This window comes from Semicossyphus pulcher, unplaced genomic scaffold (assembly GCF_022749685.1).
Source record: "Semicossyphus pulcher isolate SPU_LCO1_2020_fin unplaced genomic scaffold, fSemPul1.0.p SCAF_3, whole genome shotgun sequence".
In the NCBI taxonomy this organism is placed as follows: Eukaryota; Metazoa; Chordata; class Actinopteri; order Labriformes; family Labridae; genus Semicossyphus; species Semicossyphus pulcher.
In genome coordinates this window covers 17,200,304-17,220,963 of record NW_027211704.1, presented here as the reverse complement: position 1 = coordinate 17,220,963, position 20,660 = coordinate 17,200,304, and the positions used below count along the sequence as shown (strand labels likewise).

Genomic DNA, 20,660 nt, shown 5'->3' with positions numbered 1-20,660 from the left:
AATCAGCAAAAGAGCAGGAGTTGGAAGAATGTAAACCATCAGCCCCTACAGCCAGAGGTAAAGTGGGTGATCTGTAAACCACCGGGGTTAAGAGGTAAAGGGGTTTGGATACTAAAGGAGGAGAGCTCCAACAAGAGTGACCAGTTCCACGGCCATTAGAACTGTATCCATTAGGCTCAGTACCTTCTTCATCAGGAACAGAATAATTGATTACTTGGTCCAGAAGGCATCTGGCGAAAGAAAGGATGCCTGAAGCATTGTAATAGCTTAAGGAGTCCTTCAAACTGGTACAAGATCATGGTACTAATATTACTAAGATACCTCATATCCGTAAGGAGGATATAACAAGCACCGCAGATCCAGCACTACATTGTAAGTGGATACTGCAGGGATTTGGGACACTGATGAGGTGGGCCCAGATGAGCTGAGAAAGTCTTGATCTCTGGCCGAAGAAAGACAAAGATGATGTACTGGCAGCTTTTAGCATTGCAGGCATGATTACCACCATCACAGATAAGCCTGTGAAACGCATGTGAAAGGTGCTCGACAGCAACCTGAGCATACCAACATTCATCTGCTCAACCGTAACAGAACTGGATGGCTAACTGAAATCAATGGACCATTCCAGGTTTGGCTATACCAAGATGGAATTTGGTCTTGTGTCTTGTGGCAATTCCTGCTGTATCAAGTTCTCTCAACCACGGAAGACTCGGAGAATTAGGAGTCTGAGCGATATTGCAATCTTCTAGCACAGGAGCAAACCAAAGCTTCAAGGTTGCAAGTACCAGAGAACGGATGCAGTTCTGGGAGTCTACACAGCCAAAGGTTGCAAAAGCTGATATCAGTGATGAATGGATTGACCTGGCAAACACAGTCAAGGCTGGTAACAATGGTTACCCAAGGCAAACCTGGACTTTAATCCTTCCAAACTTCCAATGTCTACAACCCCAGAGGGAACCATCTCCAAGTCAAGGTGAGGATGAAGGCAGCAGCGGAGGAGGGGGGCCTGGATGAAACATATTCTGGAGAGAACGGTGACCTGGGCTAAGCTTTGGGTGACAGAACCCCACCAAAGCTTCCTGTCCTTGTACATATAACGTAATTCCAAATCTAACAATCCTTCACATATGTGGAAAAGCTGTGTCACCAGCAAGTACACTCTCTATGGGAAGGGTAACCCTGGAGCGTTCTTGAGCTGCTGCTCCAAAGCCCTGGAAGAGGGACAATACAACTGGCACCATGAACCAGGACCAGGTCTAGAAGGATAAGCCCAAGCTTAGGTAGGATCAGATCTTGGGACTAGCAAACATATACTAGGAAAAAATTCCCCAAAAACCTGACTCCTGCAGAGGCCTGGAAGCTGTTGGTAGACCTAGAGATGCAGCTGAAGCACCCCAAGTACACTTCACTTTGAGACCACATCTTTTTCCTCTGGTCTAAGGAATCAAAAAGTCATGCTGGTGAAACTGAGTTCTTTGCAACGCCTTTGAGAGGAAATTCGTAAAGTATGCGGGTCAGGGCCATTGCAGGCAAACTTGTGAAAGAGTGAGGTATGGCTTTTTATATTGGATGCAGGGATTTCGTAGCCTGACACTGAAGAATCAGCAAAACCTGAAGATGGGAGGACATAGCTAACTTGTTTTCTGGGCACAAGCTGATGCATAAACCTTCTGTATTGTGTCCCCTGGCGGAAGCTGCATGCTGAAAGACTGTAACACCAAAAAACTCCTAGAACTCACATGTGTTGACTATTATCATTAGATGTATTTGATTATTCTCAATCAAACAGCGGTCTACATTTTCTGTTTGTTTTCTCTATAACTTTACCTGGTTCATGATGGATGTCTTCCTCCCCAGCCGGCTTCCTGGGAAACGAATCGTACTTTTCTTGCTGCCATCGTCTGACTCAGACTTAACAACCTTTTCACTGTCTCCCTTCTCTTTCTCCTGCTCTTTCTGACGCCATTTTTTCTTGCGATTGCGCCGTTCCTTGGCACTCTTGGAGCTCAGCTTAGAGACCTCAGAGGAGCTGCGGGACAGGTGCCCCCCTCCTTCGTCCTCTAACGCAGCCTCCGACACTGTGCCCGCAGACGTCGCCATGGCAGCAGCCTGAGAAAAAGAAAAGGAAATTATCATGGAACATTAAAGAAAATGGCTAAAAGTCAAAAATGTGCGTTGGAGTGAGACCAACCTGTGTCTCCTCCTGCTGCTTCTTGAGTTGCTCCAGCATGGCTTTGAATTCAGCCTCTTTCTGCTCTGCCTCCTCAATAGTGGCCTGGTTCTGCTCCTCATAGGCCATGGCCACCACAGCCAAGATGAGATTCACCAGATAGAAGGAACCCACAAAGATGACCAGCACAAAGAAGATCATGTAGGTCTTCCCTGCAGCGCGCAGAGTCTGATGGGTAAACATAGACAAAGCAATAAGAACTTGCAGGGGGTGACTTAAAACTCGAATAGGTAAGGCAGTAGTAAACTAGAATGAAGATCCACCTAGAGAAATGTTAAAGCCCTTTCCCCCATACACAGGGACTTGATCTGCCTCACTTAATGTACAGGAGGAGTCCAAAAGAGAGGGTTGTGTGCATCATAGTAACCATATCAAGCTACCTTTTCACTGCCATTCTGGTGAAACTAGCTCGTTAGCTTTAGCTTGTGGAAGATTATGATCAAGCCAGTGACTGCACAGGGCAGAGTGTGCACAGATAGGCAGGTAGGTAGTTCTATGTTGAAGAGTGTTTTTTCGGTAGTGCTTTATTATTTGTCAGAGGCACTGCATGCAAATCTAGTCAGGTTTCACGGCTTTTTCAGTAAGACCTTCAGGCAGGAAAGAAGCCTACGAGTACCAGAATTCCCAGTTTACACACACAGAAACAATAACACAAACACAAAAAAGAACAGTGCCTTTTTGCCATTTGAATAGAATGTATTATTGCTCTGTCAGGGTACTGCAGTTTCACATGACAGATACCTTTGCACATTATTCATTTTGTACATGCTTTGATTTCCCTAACAGCCAGAAATGATTTTCTTCCTGCATAACAAAGAAAATTCTAGTGTCTACAGTATTTCTGATCAGCTGTCCAACCTTTCCTTTTATTCAGAGGGCAAATGAACTGAGGGGGGGTGTGTGTGTGTTGCCGAGAGGCACTTTTGCTGATTCATTCAGGTAAGAGGATGAGTATGAGGAAGGGAAGACAATATCATTAGTCTGGTTTGAAAAAGAGGAATTAAGGGAAACATCACTTTACCAGCATGTAGAGATTTTCCCAGAAGTCTTGGGTCATGAGTCGGAAGAGGGTGAGGAAAGCCCATCCAAAGCTGTCGAAGCTTGTGTAACCATAGTTGGGGTTCCTTCCAGCTTTCATACATGTAAAGCCCTCTGGACATCGTCTGAAAAGAATACAGACACTATAACTTGGCAAACTGAACAATGGCAATGTAATATAAGCATCATGGTAGTCGTGGAGTTCAAAAAAAGGATCCATTCCTCCAATTATTTATCTGACCCATGCCTAACTCAATTAAAATCCTCTTGGATCCTTGTGTGCACACCAGAACAAGGTTCTATGGTCCAGTAATCAGCATGGTCAAAGTTAGCTTACATGCTAATTTTAAAAATAAGACTTCTTCCCTAATAAACAACTGGACCCTGTTGAAGATTGTGACAGATGTCTTGATATTTTGTTTTTATGTTGTGTTTCAACAGACACCTGCTGGAAACTTTATTTATCTTATTTATTTAAAGAGTAACTGCACACTTGCAACATGTTTTTTGAGCTGTAATCTAAATTATTTTGCTGTACTGTGATGAAACGCAATGCTGGTGTTAATACTGGCAATTCTTATTCTTATTCTCTTGGGACAAAATTACGTCATGAAAGTTTTTTTTCTTTTTTTAAAAAGGAAGGTTAACGTCTGCCGGCACCAGCCCGTTAGGGAGTCTGTGAAACCGTGCTGATCGAGACACATCATTCACTAGAGTTTACACTATTTTTGCTAGCACACTGTACATTAGCCTTCTAGCTAACGTTACGTTACCACTCAGAGACTGCGCCCATTCTTTCTTCAGAATCAGAAATAACTGTAACAGGCTGCACGCGCGATCGTCACATGAGCACTTGCATTGCCTCGGCTCCGAAAGCTCCGGCTTCAGGCATTAGTGGGGCTGGAGCCAACGGCTCGAACTCATAGGGCGCGGGACCACCACGGCCCTCCACCACACTAAAGTGCTCTTCAGGGGACTCTGGAGGGGAGAAGTCCTCCACCTCAAAAGAGCCCTCTGTGGCATATGTGCCTTGTGACTCTGTGTCGTTCTCACTTTTTCTCTGGCCAGGGGAGGGGATGTCACTGAGCTGCCAGACACACCCACCCCCCCTCTCAGCCCCCTCTCAGCCCCTTGCCCACTTTGAGCATTTTTCAAAATTGTGCAGTGGGTGGAGTTATGATCAGACCTGTGGGTGCAGTTACATTTTAATGTTTATTTGTATAGGGACAAGTATGAAGCAAGTAAACTGATGCCACACCCTACAGCATTTATAGCCTTGGCTAAGTTGCAATGCCCGTCCCTAGATGGGCCTTTAAAATAGGCATATAGAGTGTAGAAATATATGCATTTAGGTGGTGAAGCTCTAACTTACCCTGAGTCAGAACTATTTCCGCAGAGTAGAGCATCAAGCTGATTAGGGAGGAAGTAGAAATTAGCTATAAAAAAAAAAGATCAGTCACAAGCATTAGCCACTGGACCGGAATGTCTTGAATCAGCAAGATAAAACATTCTCAAAAGCAAAATCACACAAATTTCTGTTATCACTTTGCAAAGTGTCAAGGTAATCACTCACAGTCATTCATGATGTATTCGTCCCAGTCAAAGCCCCTGCTGCCATTTGCAAGGGTCCGATCGGTCGTGTTGATCGGCCAGATTACACACTTCTGCCGCAGGTTCCCCATGAACAGCTGCAGTCCAATCAGAGCGAAGACGCTGAGACAGAAGACGGTCAGGATCATCACATCCGACAGCTTCTTCACAGACTGGATCAGAGCACCCACAATGGTCTTCAGGCCTGTCAATTAATGTACGACAAACACACACACACACACACACATACACACACACACACACACACATATGTACACGAATGTACATATATGAAAACAGGCGAACTCACATGCACACACACACCAGCATACAAATTCAAATGCACACACATACACACAAACACACAGATAGACACAAATAAAAAGAATTGCAGCATTTGGCACGGAAAGAGAACACACAGGCTAAATTTGTTCTTATAGCTGGAGTCAGAGCTGACTGAGCCACACACACACACACACAAAAAGTTAGGTTAGGTAACATATATCTAATCCTGTATTTAACCCTGTGCTGTGCAGGCTCTTACATAAATGTGAACTTGGCAGGCAAATGGATTATTTCTCAACACCTACGCCCATGCTGCCAAGCCTCCAGACCAGGAATTGACTTTCAGTGGTTCTTGTGCATCCTTTTAGCATATATAACCAGTGTGTGGACGTGCTTGTTGATGTTTTTACTGTGAACTCCTGACTTGATGGCAATCTGTAGTTCGGGTTGTTGTGTATTCTTATTTAATTATTTAGATAGTTGCTAGTCATTTTGTGGATACTACTTGAAATGGGATTTAAGCATATAGGAGCTCTCTTGTTCAGTAAAACGACACTGAATTATATTTGTTGCATTTGCTGGTAGGCAGAAAATGGGGGGATGGGAGTTGGTCTGGACCCATGCGTGCATGCGCAGGGCTGACCGCCTGGGTCTGTATGTGACTGACTGACCGTCTGGACTGAGCGAGTGAGTGACGGTACTTTCAGAGCCAAATAAAGTAAAAAAGAAATAACAACAACGGCCCAGGAAACACTTCAAAATAAAAGCATTGTGTACAAACGAGGGTAGTCAAATTTCCAGATCGGACTTTTACTTTGAAAAAGCATACCGGAAGAGTTGACCCACTTTACTCTCCATGCCTCTGACTTTTACTACAGGAAGAGCTATTGCTGTCAGAGATCGCGGTAAAATTAGGCAAGCCTATTCTCTACATTTTCGGCACGTGAGTCGCGCGAAATACGCGCGTGTCACGCCAGCATTGTGAAGACTCGTGTGTTTTCATGCATTTTAAATGAAAATGAACACGTCACGCACACGCCACGCTTCCACTGTTGCCCCCAAAAGCGCACATTGACCTGATGCAGTCAGCCACATACTAGTTTTTGACCTAGTCTTGTTAAATTTCTACAGGATTTTTTCCCCCCGATGTTAAAATATAATGTAATGTAATTTTTTATCAGAAGTTATAAGGTTATCTTTTGAGCATTGTTTCGTTGCTAAATATTTATTCTACCGCACAGTAGCATTACAATGAAGCCTAAAACAGCGAGTCCAGAGCTTAAAGCTGAGATCCTGGTATGGCTGTAAAAGATATTTCTCTGATATCTAAACATAAATAATGTAAACACAGTGCAATAATGGCACAAGTATTCTGATACAGTAATAATACAATATTCCCTGTGTGTCTGTGGGTGTGGGGGTTTATTATCTCCACTCACTGTCTGTAGCTCAGAGGCACAAGAACATGTTGTCCTGCATCTCCACCTCTCCGGGGAGGAGAGACCCTCTCTGCTTTTCTTTGCTAATTTACTCGTTATTTACCACCACTGCTTTTGTGCGCTCTCATTTGATACGTCTATGATGATTACCAATTGTAATAATCAATGTGATATAGTTAAAGAGAAGTAGCTGTATGTTTATGTCATTAGAAATGTAAAAAACTAAGTTTATTATTTAGACACAATGCTTTTTCTACCTTATTTCCGTTTTCAGTATAATAGGAGGCTTGAATGCTTATTTGCTCCACAACTTTCTGGCAAGTTACGGTTAACCTTCTACACAGACAAAGCAGAAGCAAGCAAAGGTTAAGTCTCTGTCATTTTAAAGGCAGACATTAGATTTTGCATTTAGAATAGTTTCAAGGTCTGAAACAAATTTGGTTGAAACAACGATTGAATCCAAAAGTCAAGTCTTTTTCTGTGGCCAGGTTTTGCATCATCAGGTGTCTGATTTGTGAGGCATGAACAGAAAATGATACAAATATGCCCCCTAGCAATACATAGAGCTCAGTGTAAACAACACTGGTATCAGCCCTTTAAAGTAAACATCGCATTTTAAAGGGCCAGCATATTATTTAATCAGCTCCTTGCTGTCAGTGATTGGGGTCCAAAATAAAGACCTCATTATTTTCTCCACACTTGCAACTTTGGTTGATATTTCTGTTTTTGTGTTTTTGTCATTTGTGTTGCTCCAACTGGTTTAAAATAGGCGGGGCTAACTGAAGCTGAAAATCTCAAACTAAGGTGGTCCTAATCGCTTAGGAGTTTGTTTGTTTTTAACGATTTTGCTCATAATAAGGATGTTATCATTCTACAGCCCTCAATAACAGTGTGAGGATTTGAAAACCTTAGCAGATTCATGTCTTAAATGTAAACTTTTGGTGCAGCTGATTTATTTTCTGGTGGATATTAAAAGAGTTTCTTTAAGAAACATTCAACAAAATTAAAGGCATGACTGATCTAAAATATAAGAACAGTACAGTGATTCCTCTATGAGAGTGCATTCAAGTTGAGCCAGAGATATAAAGGTCATTCAGTTTAGTTTATACCACACATGGCACCACAGCAAACACTGCAGACTTAAGGGATGTTCCCATCAGAAAGACACACTTTCATTTCCACTTTAAACATTGACAATGAAATGTAACATAACACTGGAATTATAAAAGCTTCATTTACTGAAGCAGAAAGCTGCTGGATTTTTCACTAGGTATCTTCCTTGTGTCAGTGTATGGGAACATTCCTGACTGACTGCAGATAATAATTACACTGCATCCAACAAAGCAGCTGAACGCAGCAGCACCACAAACAGCAAACAGAACCAGGATCAGTCAAGGAATCAGGGAGTGAAGAGGAGAAAGAAAGGACAGGCGAGGAGGAAGTTGGAAGCGGCGAGGGGGGGGGGGGGGGGGGGGGGCAATGAGAGGTGGCATGCAGGTCATTTAAACTCCAAGGCTGAAGGAATTGACTCTGTGTCAGCATCACCTGTCTGTAAACTGTGATGGTGACCTTGCCTTAACTGAAGACCCGTTCCCATCCCGGGCAGCCCCTCTCTTCCACTCTTGCAGTGTCGGGCGAGCCCTCGGGCTGCTTCAGCCCGGAGCACAGCTGAGCGCTTTATGCTGGAGGCCAAGTGTACTGAGTGTGTGCAGGTGTGTACATCTGCTGATATCACAGTTTCTGCTTAATTGTTTTAACTGAAAAATACATATGTGATTGTGTTTGACTTATAGGACTGAAATCTTGTTGAATGTGACATAAATACACAGATTTATCTATCGTTTGTTTCCCTTTGGCTCCCAGGATGGACAGAGATCTTCAAAATAAAAGTCTGTAGCCTGGATATAATTATTCCTATCACAATAAGATAAAAACAAAAAAAGGAAAAGCCTCTTAAAGCCAAACTCGTAAAAGCATGTGTCTCAAAGCTTCATGCAGCGTCAATGTGTTGTCAAATTAGGCTTGGCAGTCTTAGGGAATCAGATAGCCTTTAGAAATGAGAAGGCGGAGTCATAGGTGCCTAGATTGTGGAAATTTGGATAAATTAAATGAAATAAAACTCAACACAAACCAGATATTGATCATTAATAGTAAGTTATCTCCATGGAAACCAAATATAAACTTTTCCCCTCCATTATCATCCATTTATTTCTATTTCACTTCGACATGTGAGCCCACAAGACTGCCAGTAGACTGCTAAGCCTATCAAAAATGTATTGCTACCATTTTTGATTGTTATAAAAACAAAAGAAAACAAAACAAAAAAAGAAATTCTTAAGCATCCTGTTTCAAAGAGAAAATGAAACCAAATAAAGACAGGTATTCGATCAAGTAAGCTCAGCCTTAGTGTTTAAATGGGAGTCTCACCTGGAATGACAGAAATAGTTTTCAATGCTCGGAGAACCCTGAACGTTCTCAGCGCCGAGACATTCCCAAGGTCCACAAACTCTGTTATATATCTGTAACAAGGTAGGATGACACACAGAACAGAACCCCATGACACACAACACACGCACGATTACAACACACACACGCACGCATGTACGCGCAAGAGCACGACACCAGCACCACCACCACCACCACCATCGAAGACCAGGAGGGGACACCACGGTGAGAGAGCGTACGCCTGTCCGACCAGTAGGGAAGAGAACGAAGGAGGAAGAGGAAGAGGAAGAGGGACTGAAACAAAACCACACCTAACATCAACCCCGTGACTCGCCCGCCCGCAAACACAAACACCTGGACTGTCTTACCTGGGATAACTGAAATTGTTTTCAAAGCCCTCAGAACCCTGAACGTACGCAGAGCTGACACATTGCCTAGGTTTACAAACTCTGTTATATACCTGCAAGGTGATCAGATACAGTTACTCAGCAGCCGTCCCGTACAGAGGAGAGAGAGAATAGATTGTTACATAGTATTTTAAGAAGCAGCATTATGTGGTGTGATGGACTGATGTTGGTTGAACGTGCTGTGGCCAATCGTCTAAAGGAACTTTTTTTGTAATATTAAGAAGAATTGACCTGAAACCTCATTACATATCATTAAAGGCAACACGATGAGAAAAAACAGTCTCTGATGAAGAGTTTTCAGCATCCCCAAAAAAGGAATAAAGCCATCAACCACATGCGTTAAATCTAGTCTTTATAGGCCTGCAAACTGTAAAAAAGGGAAACTAACTCATACAGTCGAGGGGACATGAAACATAATACTGAAGACGATACATTTGGATAAGAAATATGGCATGTTTGGTATTCAGATCAAATATTATGCTGTCAAAAGTTTAGGGATAACCAAGTGACAAAGTTATTTTATTGTAATTTTTTATGTGTTTTCTCCTCATTCTATGCTGTATACTTATTTAGTTTTACGTGGTGTGGGAGCTTTTGCTATGGGTTATGTGTTAAGACTAAGATCCATGATCGTTTGTCGTCTTAAAAGTTCAAGCTAGTAAAGATATCTCGATAAAATAAAAAGGTTAGGGATGATCATTTTAACAGTAACAACTAGGCCAAGCTTACATAGTATGGTATAAAGATGAGGGAACTTATAAGGGTTATGGCAAAGGGTCCTCCACTGTAAGGTAAAGATTACAGTATGGTATGTTTCTGTTACTGTGATGGAAAGAATTTCCTATCTTAAATTTGTTTTGGAGATTTTGTTCATACAGATTGAGTCCCCATTGTTGCCCACTGCCGCTCTTACATCTGGGAGTGCTGTCATTGTCAATCATTAAATATATGAGTCATCACAAAAACCCCTCCAGCAGACTGCTAAACAGTCATTTGCTGCCAATGATGGAATATGCGAGTTCATAATTAACTAACACGAAAATGTCTAATATCAAAAAAGTTTGTTTAACATATTTGGCTGTACATTTTTGCAAACAAATTACAATAAAATGTGATTAGTAACACCTGTGTTTAAGCAGCCTGACTGTCTGCAGGGAGAAAGCAGTGATTTATCTGCAGTTATCTTCTTACTAGTTTGGCTAATAAACAAAACACTTCTCACTTATTGTTTAACTTGATGAAATCCCTTTTTTCAGTACTTTTATAGTTGTTACATTGTTACCCATTATGTAACTTTAAATTATCTATTATTCTTTAATGCTTATATTGTTAATAATCACTGAATGAAATACTTACGCCATTGAGATGACCATGAAATCTAACCAGTTCCATGGGTCTCTGAGGAAGGTGAACCCGTCTATGGCGAAGCCTCTGGCAACAATTTTTGTGAGTGACTCAAACGTATAGATACCTGTGAAGGTATACCTTTGAAAAAAGAGAGAGAAAGAGATCAAAACAGTGACAGATACATGATATAATGTGAATACTGAGGAAAAAGGAAGGCTTACTTACTCTACTTGTTTGGACCACTCGGGAGGGTCACTAAATGTCATGAATATACAGTTGGTCAAAATGGTACACATGATGATCATGCTGAATAACGTGGGAAGGCAGAGGTTAAGGAAAATTTGAACAGAGCTATCCATAACAACTCATGCATTTCAATACCAACAAGTGAAATCAAGCTTTAGCATTAAAGTGAAGCTTAAGAAAAAGGGCAGAGGAGGACAGTGATTTAGAGCTTACAGACTATTAGCTTCACTTACATGCAGACTTGTGACATATGCAGAAAAAGCAAACATGCTTAAAATACTGAAACATCTGTTTTTATATTCACTGTATAGAATATAAAATGAATCACTTGAAAGGATATGAATGTATCAAAATCTTAATAGCTATTCGCCTAAGTAGATTAAAAGGGCTTATGATGTACAAGGAGGGCGTGGCACTGAAGCGGAAGAGTGTTTTTCCTTTGTTTAGGACTATAAATGTCTGTCGAGAGAGAGAGAGAGAGAGACACAGAGAGAGAGAGATAACAATACAGTTAGAACAATTTGAGAACTAATTATATGTCACAAGCTCTTCGGTGCACGCTCTGCAAACCTTATTTTTAAAACAGGAAGAGTGCAGGACGACTGCAGCTGCACCGATGTGAGTCCTGAGCTCACCTCTGAGTCATGGGACAACACTGCATCACTTTCCACTCTAACTACACGACTGGTGCTCACAATAAAGGTGACGCTAAAATCCACTTGTAAGGGCCGTTTTGATTAGAGTGCTCACTGTGTTGTCTCTTTTTTTTTTAGGTATTAAGAAGACGTATTTCAGACTTTAATGGCCTTCTGCTACACAAAGAGAGCACGCCCTTGCACCAGGAGTACAGTGTCAGTACCCCCTGTCCTGTCCTGGTTGCATCAGACGGACCGTGACAGTAGCCGAATTAGCCTCCCCCTCAGAAGCGGCAGACAGGTGCATGGGAAGCTCTCCCCTCGTCGTGGCCAAATGACTCTCTTAGCCCAAGTTTAAAGCTCTTACTGGAAGAGAACCGCAAATGCTGTCATCGATCAGGGCCAGATCTGCTGACTCTAGGCTCTCAACAACCACTCCCCACCCATAAACAGCACCGGGCCAAGTGGGGCTGAGGCACTGGGGTGAGGCAGCACTGTGTGTGTGTGTGTGTGTGTGTGTGTGTGTGTGTGTGTGTGTGCGTACCTGTGTGTGGTTTGTGGAGGCAATGGGGTCAGATTGAGATGGATGTATTACCAATTCTTAATATATACAACTTCAATGTTTCTAATTACAAAATTACAGTTTAAAGCTGGTCTGGATGAAAACCTGGGAGTCATCAGAGCACCTAGGGTGTTTTTTTTTCTTCTCTACCACATCCCCTTTTGTGTATTTACAGAAAATCATATCAGGGATATACATAAATGCTATTAAAGAAGAAGGAAGATATCATACCAGAAACCTTACACATTTGTATTACTTTGCATTTCACACGTGATCTTTTGCTACAATAATCAATTAAAGAGGAGGTATTATGCTGTTCTACATTTTAAGACATATATATAATGTTACAATGTTAGATGTCCAGACTAAATGTGGGTGAAGTTTCAAATCTGTAGGTAAAAGTATGTTGGAGTAATCCCCAGGCTTCTCAGCTCAGGCTGCTGTGAAGGCCATGTTTTTTTTATACACGCTGCACTTTGTGACATCACAAAGAGCTGGCCAATCAGAAGAAAGCGGGCTTGTAGGGGCGGGTTTCTTAAAGGGACTGAGAGAGCTGACTGAGTCGTTGCAGGCAGAGGCTGTATGTGGACCTGCACAGAGCACCAGTGGGAGACGTGTTTTTTAAACTGTAAATGATGCTAAGCTACTCCACAGGAGTGAAATTGAAAAAATAGCATAATATCCCTTTAATGTCAAACAATTCCTTTAAAAATGGCCTTAAAATTGGCTACAACACACTTTAGGAATAATTGTGTTGTGAAAATACTGGACACCAGGATACACGCAGTAAACCACTGACAGTCATGAAGCTAACTCCATATTACTTGCATTACTGCACCCACCAATGATTACCCATTCACATGTAATAGAGGCATTTGGGCCTTAGTATGCATACAGCCCCTGTAGCTACAATAATACACATACGCCCAGTTCATGGTTCGGACCACGGGAAACACTAGAAAGAAACGGTGAGGTGCCTAGAAGTGTCCTGAGACGAGTGGTGTCCTGAAATCTAATTAAATTATAAATAGCGGCTGCAGTCTGGGGAAAGACAAAATGTGTTCTCTGCATCAGAAGACTCATCCTCCCTTCCCCTCTTCCCAGTCCTTTTTTGTCTACCGAGCATCTGCGCTCCTTAAAATATCCTCGCAATATATTTCCTGTCACGTGGAGAAAAGAATCATCTACACCTAATCAACGCAATGTAGAGTCACGTTTAAAGGGTAAAGCCTTCTCCCAGAGGTCAAGTGAAGTTTCGCTGAGCAAGCACATGCAGTGTGTGGACGGAGGCAGAGGTTGTAAAATAAGCAATATCTCCTTAGCGGTTTGCAAACGCCCTGCATGCATAACAATGTTCCAAATGTTAAATCAATGTGGGGCTTACGGCGTGGAGGTTTCTTCAGATGTAAAGACACTATCTCATACATAAACACACCTGCTTTGACCTTCTGGGTTTCAGGATGTTTGTAAATGAAAAACATAAAGAGTCAACTTAATAGATTTCAGTTACTCAATGAGCTGTGTCCATTTGGAGACAGGAAAAAATCGGCTGTTGAGGCAAACTTGGAAACGTGGCACCACTACAACAAGGGATGCAAATGTCTGGCAATTTCCCTAATTGATCGTCTGACACATTAATCGATAACTTATCAGCCACGGAAGCTTCTAAAATACTAAATGTGGCCTGTTTCTCAATGAAAGCTTTGTGGCTTATTTACACGGCACGATTTTAGACGCAAACTAGATGAACACAAGAAAATGATTCGAGTCGTACGTGAGCTTAAATGCAATAATGGCACAATGATGAACTTCTGTGTTACACTAAGGCTTTACTAGAGGACAAAGAGTACAATGTGACTACAGAATGATGAAACGATTCTATAAGGAGGTCTACTTATATCTACACCAAGTAGAAAAATGATGTGGGCCTCATGGGAGGAAGGGGAGAAGAAGAAGACGCTACAGTAAAGTGGATGAAAATCTGCAGGCAATAAGCGCCGCCCAGCTCGAAGTCAAACCTCCAGCATGTCTTCGATGACATTGTTAGCCTAACTGTAGTATCCCTGTTGTATAATAGAACTATTCCCTCTGTTTATGCAAGCATCATGGCCTTTGATCGTGGTTAATCTGTGTGCACATTGTGCAGTCATCCCAACTGAAAGAATATTTAGCGTAAAGGTTCGGGAGTCCAAACATTAAAAACCTTCGCCTGCACATTTTGCATGCATCGTTCTCTTGGTTGATACATTCATGATTGTTTAAACTACCAAAAATTAGCATCAGATGGATCTATCAATAATTCCCCACCTTATATTGCACTATAAGCTCAGGAAGCTGTGCATCTTTTCACATACACATAGATCTACTTAAGGAGTGCACATCAAGGGCTGTATATGTAACATAACGCACAGCTATCTGCCTACATTATTACACAGTTAAAAACACACAGACTCGGGCACACACACTTGCATAAACACACAACTCAGCAGAGCGAGCTTCACTGCAAGGAAGACTTATTTTCTGCAAAGCTGATGTTTCTAATTCTCTGCAGAGCGTTGGAGAAAAAGGCACATATGCAAGAATAAGAAGGAGGAGAGAATGCAGCTGCAAGGACAGTCTGTGTTTTGTGTGTGCGTGTGTGAGGAGGAGGAGGAATAGTGGAGCAGGATATGGAGAGGGGCTTGCAGGGGTATGGGACAGCAGCAGCAGCAGCAGCAGCAGCAAAGAGAGCCGAAGAGAGAGAGAGAGAGAGAGAGAGATGAGGGGGTGGAGGGGGAGTGATGCAGAACAGAAAGCCAGAGAGCTGCAGAGGGGAGAGAGCCAAACCTGAGATGGATGATGGGTAGACGGAGAGAGGAGGAGGAGGAGGAGGAGGAGCGCTGGGTAGGCATGCAGCAGAGAGAAACAGAGAATGAGATGAAGATGGGGACGAGGGGCAGAGAGAGACAGCTGAGTGAGATCTAAGGAGGGAAACAACAGAGACTAAATCATGAGGAGAGGGCGGTGTGCTTCTCTTTATCATGCCAGGACCCCCGTCTGAAACACACACCGCTCTATTACATCACAATACTGACCTGACTGGAGACCTATTCAAAGATGGCTTTAGAAGTAGCGCCCAAAAATAGCTAAAAATTGGACAATATGTAATCGGGAGTGATTTGGATCATTGAAAATCCAATAACTAAGGGTTTGTTTAACTAAAGGAGACATTTCAGACATCATTTAAAGCCCAGGGAAACTGAATTAATCACCATTTTATCATTCTAAAAAGATTAAATAATTTTTTAATTGATTGCAAAATGATTGAGCCTATTTGTTATGGCCTTTATGAACTGTAACATACTGCAAACTGTTTTAAACACCTCCACCTAAGAACTGGGAAGCGAAACACAAACATCCTTGTGCATCTTTGGGACGAAGCAACACAAATCTAATTTGATCTAAATATAGCCTTAAACACAGTCAGCAACGTCTCACCTACATACGTTTGACTGTAAACTATAATATCCCTGCATGTTATTCCACAACAAAAAAATGCGTCATCCCTCCGCTTCACGTGTACGCTGTGCTGCAAAACCCCACTTTCCCCTCCTTACCCCACCCTCTTTCTTTATACAAACCTGGCTAGCAGTAGAGGCAACCCCCCCTTCCTTCCCTCCTCCCCTCCCCCCTCCCCTCCCCGACCCATCCCTTCCTCACTCAGCCCAGCGCAGGAGGATGCTGTGTCATCAGAGACTGAGGACTCAGACAGAGCACTAAAGCCTGGCCCTCGCTCTAATTTACTACACCCTGAAAAAAAAAAAAAAAAAAATGAGAGAGCGCCAGAGAGGAGGCAGCGGCGGAAGAGAGAAAGAGAGGGGGGAAAGGAGAGTAATGGACAGAGACACACACACAGACAGACAGAGATGCTGGTGGTATAGGAACATAATGTAATGGTGTGTACAGTGCTACATGCTGAGATTCAGAGGCTAATGCTGCTTTAGCCGTGAGCTAAAAGCAGCACTCACTTGTGTGGCTGCTGCCCTGCAGAAGCCTGGAGAGACATGAGAGGACTAGAATATAAGACAGTCAACAAAACGCAACATTCAGCTTCTGCATCAAAAGCTGCTTTCTGTCCGAACTGAACTGCAGCCGAATCCAGCTGAATCATCTTTGCATTTCTCTGCATGTTGTCATCCTCCCGCCCCACACAAACACACATGTGTACAAGTGAAAAAGAATGCCCTGCATCCATCCCATCCGGCTCCTTCTGTATGACCACAGCAGCTTTAACATTTGCCTAATCACATCAGACATTTGAAAAGCCCAGGCAGTCGTCTCCCCATCACAGGGGAAAACAAGAACTGCAACGCTGCATTTCTCTTCCTCGCCACTGCCCCCTCTTCCTCTCTTTGATGCATGAGTGCTGTGATCAGGTTTCCTGCAGCTGACGGTAACACACACACACACACACACACACACACAAACACTTAGACACACTCATTGACATACAGCGCAATAGGATGACTGTGGGTCGAGTAGAGGAGACGAGCAGCCTGGAAAGGCGAGGACAGTAGCAGATGAGGGGGGAATGGACGCTAACCGTGAACGTACTCTTCGTCAGGTGTGATAAAGGACAAACACATTAGTGGATTAGGCGAATGAATGATATGAATAATAGTAAGTCGGAGAGGGAAGATGAGGTCTTCGCCTGTGACTCCTACTGAACCTGCTGACATGACAGTTGGATGGTTGTGATGGAGTAAGCAGATCTCGAGTACGCAGAATGGAGTCAGAAGCTATGAGCTATGTAACACATATTGAGTGCACATGCAGAAGCCTAATAGACGGGCTTAGAGCTGCCAGTCTAAAAGCATAGGGTAACTCCTCATTAGCATTTGAAATGTAAGCCCATAGACAAGGCAACAGAGCCAAAACTGCTCAACCAGAGCTGCTTGGAAACTATAAAATAAAAGTCTGTGACTGTATATGGATTCTGCACATGTGGTTTATGTGTAAACTGCAGCTGTTTTCAATGAATTTACTTGTAAAAGATGAACAAAACAATTGTCAAATGCCAAAGAAGCCCATTTTAATACTTAAGTGGCAATTATATTGGCATGTTGGCACAACACAGCATGCGTCTATGATCATACAATTTTCCATTGGATTTTGTAGCTAACCCAGTCCTCATTAAAGTCCGACACTGTATCCACAGGCACAGAATTCTGGCTTAAATAACATTCATTTTCTGAATCATTACCCAGCTAGCAGGGAACGTTCCCATAACATTGGTTAGCATTACCTACAAGTTCTAATTGCGCTCGAAAGAAAACGTTTTAATCTAATATTCACAGAAATTTCAAATAAAGTTCTTGTAACTTTTAAAACTTAAATTAAGACAAAACGTTTTAACTGCGACATTCTGAAGATATTTTCAGGATGTTATTGAGGCCTGGGATGTCCGAACGCCTTTTATAAAACATTTGCTCAAAGTTACATAACAAAAAAGGTAGAACATGCTTACTGCAACACTCTTAGGATCTTTTCAGGATGTTAGTACGGCCTGAACTATCAGAACGTGATTCATAAAACGTTCCTGAAATGTGATTTGAACATTCTCACTGCAAGTGTTTTCAGAGAACATTCTCCTACTATTAAAAACATCACACGTAACATTCTCAGAACGTTCTTAGAACAAAAAATGTCTAGCTGGCTAAGTGTCTCTTATTTTGGAGTGTCACCATGTCATAATGATAATGCACATGTTATCATCTTTTACAACTAGTTTGAGGAAAAAGATTAATTTTCCATGTGTTTGAAGACTTATGAATGAGGTATAACTCGCTATCATTAAGTCGATTAAAACATGTTTTTACATTTTGGATCCTAATATAACAATTACATTACAAACAGTTAAAACTCTCTTTAAAAGCCTTTAAACATCAGTGAGTTTATAATGCATCACAGGCTTTCATGTTCTAATCATAGCTCCATGGAAATGATGTGTTTGCATCGAATGATTCATCATTGAGCACAAAGAGTTTAAGGAGCCAAATGGCTTCCTTATAAGCATCCTTTAGTTCCATTACTGGGGAAAATAACATATATCCTTTTTTCACATCTTTGCATTATTTCTTTTGCTTGGAAGCCCTGTGCACAAAGGCTAAATTGGAACAGTAATATTCCAATCGAACATACCATTGTTCACTCTGTATGTTACTCATCTGGATGAGCTTTAACTGAGTTTTGCACACTAAGCTGCCATGCCATTGAGCTCTAACCCACCATCCAGAAGTGTTATTCTAATATCATTCCATCTTGTTACATCTTATTATCTCAACGCAGCCTATTCTGTAAACACTATCACACATATGTACGCAAATTTCTGAAATGCATTTGACCATGAAAAACAACTCATCAGCAACTTGTCTTCAGTCAAAAATTGATGCCACAAAGGAAAGTAAGGAGAGGTAAAGAGGGAAGCAGCAGGCCATAAGCAAAGTGGGGAAGGATAATAAGACAAGGATGAACCCTTCCTGTGGCCACCGCTGAACTATTGTAGATCAATAGATCACAAAAGGCACATACACTCGATAGTTTCATCCGCCCTATGAGGGAGTGCTGCTGGCTGAGATTGCCCGTCCTGCTGACTGGGCTTCTTGCTGCTGTACAGGCCGCAGATTCTCTTACACATTATATCACCGTCACCACACAGGAGACCGGCTACTCCACACGTCTGCACAGCTGAAGGTACTACTGCACGCTCCTGACCTTTTCTCTCCACTTCCTGAGCTCTCCTGCCATCTTCTGCCATCACTTCTTGTTCCTATGTTGCTACTAAAAAGCTACAATAAAGCCAAGCTACAGTTTGTGCCTTAAGGTCCCTTATTAATAAAAAAAAGCATCATTAGGAGAAAAAAGGAGTTTCTGTGCCATCTGCACCTGCTTCATATTAATTCAGAAGTTGATTTTCCTGGAATTAAGCATTTATGCAGCTGTGCAACATGAATAATAGTGACACTCATATGACCTTCAACGCTGTTACATAATACAATTAATGATTTTTTTATGGATGTGTATGTAGGTGTTTGATCTCCCTAATCTATAGTGAAACACCAAACTAACACAAGTCCTCAGACATGTTATCCTGAGCCCATTATCTGCACTGCAATTCACCATATTCACATGGCAGCCATTTTCCTCAGACATCATGCTCAGGGTGGGAAGCTCAAATGCTCTTATAATGTTATGCTGCTGTGTCTTAAGCTAGTTAATCATATTAACATGATGGATAAGCAACTGGAAAGGACAATGGATGGTGAAAATGTGAAGGAACATAATGGATGCTTAAATATTATAAGTTTAAATAATAGATTTATTTAATGTTTATTTATATAGTGAAAAGTATGAAGGAAGTAAACAGATGCCACAAACTACAGCATTTATGGCCTTGGCTAATTTGCAATGCCCGTCCCATTTGATAACACATTATCTACCGTCAGGTAATCTTTCAGCCACTACCTAGCTAATATTACCGTTAGCTAGGAAATGCTAACAGTACCTTTTGATTGTGTTATATGATGATGATATGATTGGAAAATCGTAATTTAGCTAATTTGCTAATTGTAATGTTAGCTAGTAAGTGGTTGAAGCTAACTTTAGCCCTTGTCTGTCATGTTTGAATGAATGAATGAATGAATGAATGAATGAAGGCTTTATTTTTAACATGTGAAAATAATACAGCAAAGACCAAAAAAAACAATATCAACTTAACATGTCCGAAAAGGAGCAGGAAGAAGCATAAGCTTATTTAATCCTACCCCTTCTCCCTTACTTAGTAATTGATAATCATCAGGTGACTTCCTATTTATACAAAGTCTTTCCTATTGTATCGTTTAACACTTTCAAAAGTTAATGTTAGGTAATATTAGCATTCAGCCACTTAATAGCTGATGGTAATATTAGCTAGGAAGTGGCCTAATTCTAACATTAGCTCCAGTCTGATGGCAGCTAATGGGTTATTATCATGTTGTTTCTACAATTTAAGTCCATTTACGTCGTTCCTATTGTATCTTATACCATTTTCAAAAATTAATGTTAGGTTATGTTAGCTTACAGCCACTTAATAGCTGATGGTGACATTCACAAAGAAGTGGTTGAATGCTAACTTTAGCTCTTGTCTGATGGCAGCTAATAAGTTATTATCATGTTGTTTCTTCAATTTAAGTCTATTTATATCTTTTCTATCGTATCTTTTAACATTTTTAAAAGTTAATGTTTGGTAATGTTAGCATTAAGCCACTTTATAGCTGACGGTGATATTAGCTAGGAAGTGGTTGAATGCTAACTTTAGCTCTTGTCTGATGCCCAGCTAATGGGTTATCATCATGTTGTTTCTACAATTTCAGTCTATTTACGGCTTTTCTATCGTATCTTATAACATTTTTTAAGTTA

The 20,660-nt window shown here is 41.6% G+C and overlaps 1 protein-coding gene across 3 annotated transcripts in view; it reads right to left on the bottom strand.

The window, feature by feature from the left end:
* scn8ab (sodium channel, voltage gated, type VIII, alpha subunit b) overlaps positions 1-20,660 on the bottom strand; it is a 54,209-nt gene that overhangs the window by 27,979 nt on the left and 5,570 nt on the right. For 2 of the 3 annotated variants that reach the window (XM_069677562.1, XM_069677564.1), the window contains exons 1-8: positions 11,007-11,049; positions 10,791-10,919; positions 9,010-9,101; positions 4,842-5,063; positions 4,641-4,704; positions 3,252-3,393; positions 2,192-2,398; positions 1,828-2,109 (exon numbers count right to left, since the gene is read on the bottom strand). In XM_069677562.1, coding sequence (XP_069533663.1) covers positions 1,828-2,109; positions 2,192-2,398; positions 3,252-3,393; positions 4,641-4,704; positions 4,842-5,063; positions 9,010-9,101; positions 10,791-10,919; positions 11,007-11,047 — 1,179 coding nt within the window. In that variant the 5' untranslated portion in view covers positions 11,048-11,049. Of the gene's footprint in view, positions 1-1,827; positions 2,110-2,191; positions 2,399-3,251; positions 3,394-4,640; positions 4,705-4,841; positions 5,064-9,009; positions 9,102-10,790; positions 10,920-11,006; positions 11,097-11,367; positions 11,487-20,660 lie in introns of those variants that run through there. The other variant, XM_069677565.1, reaches the window with a different exon arrangement.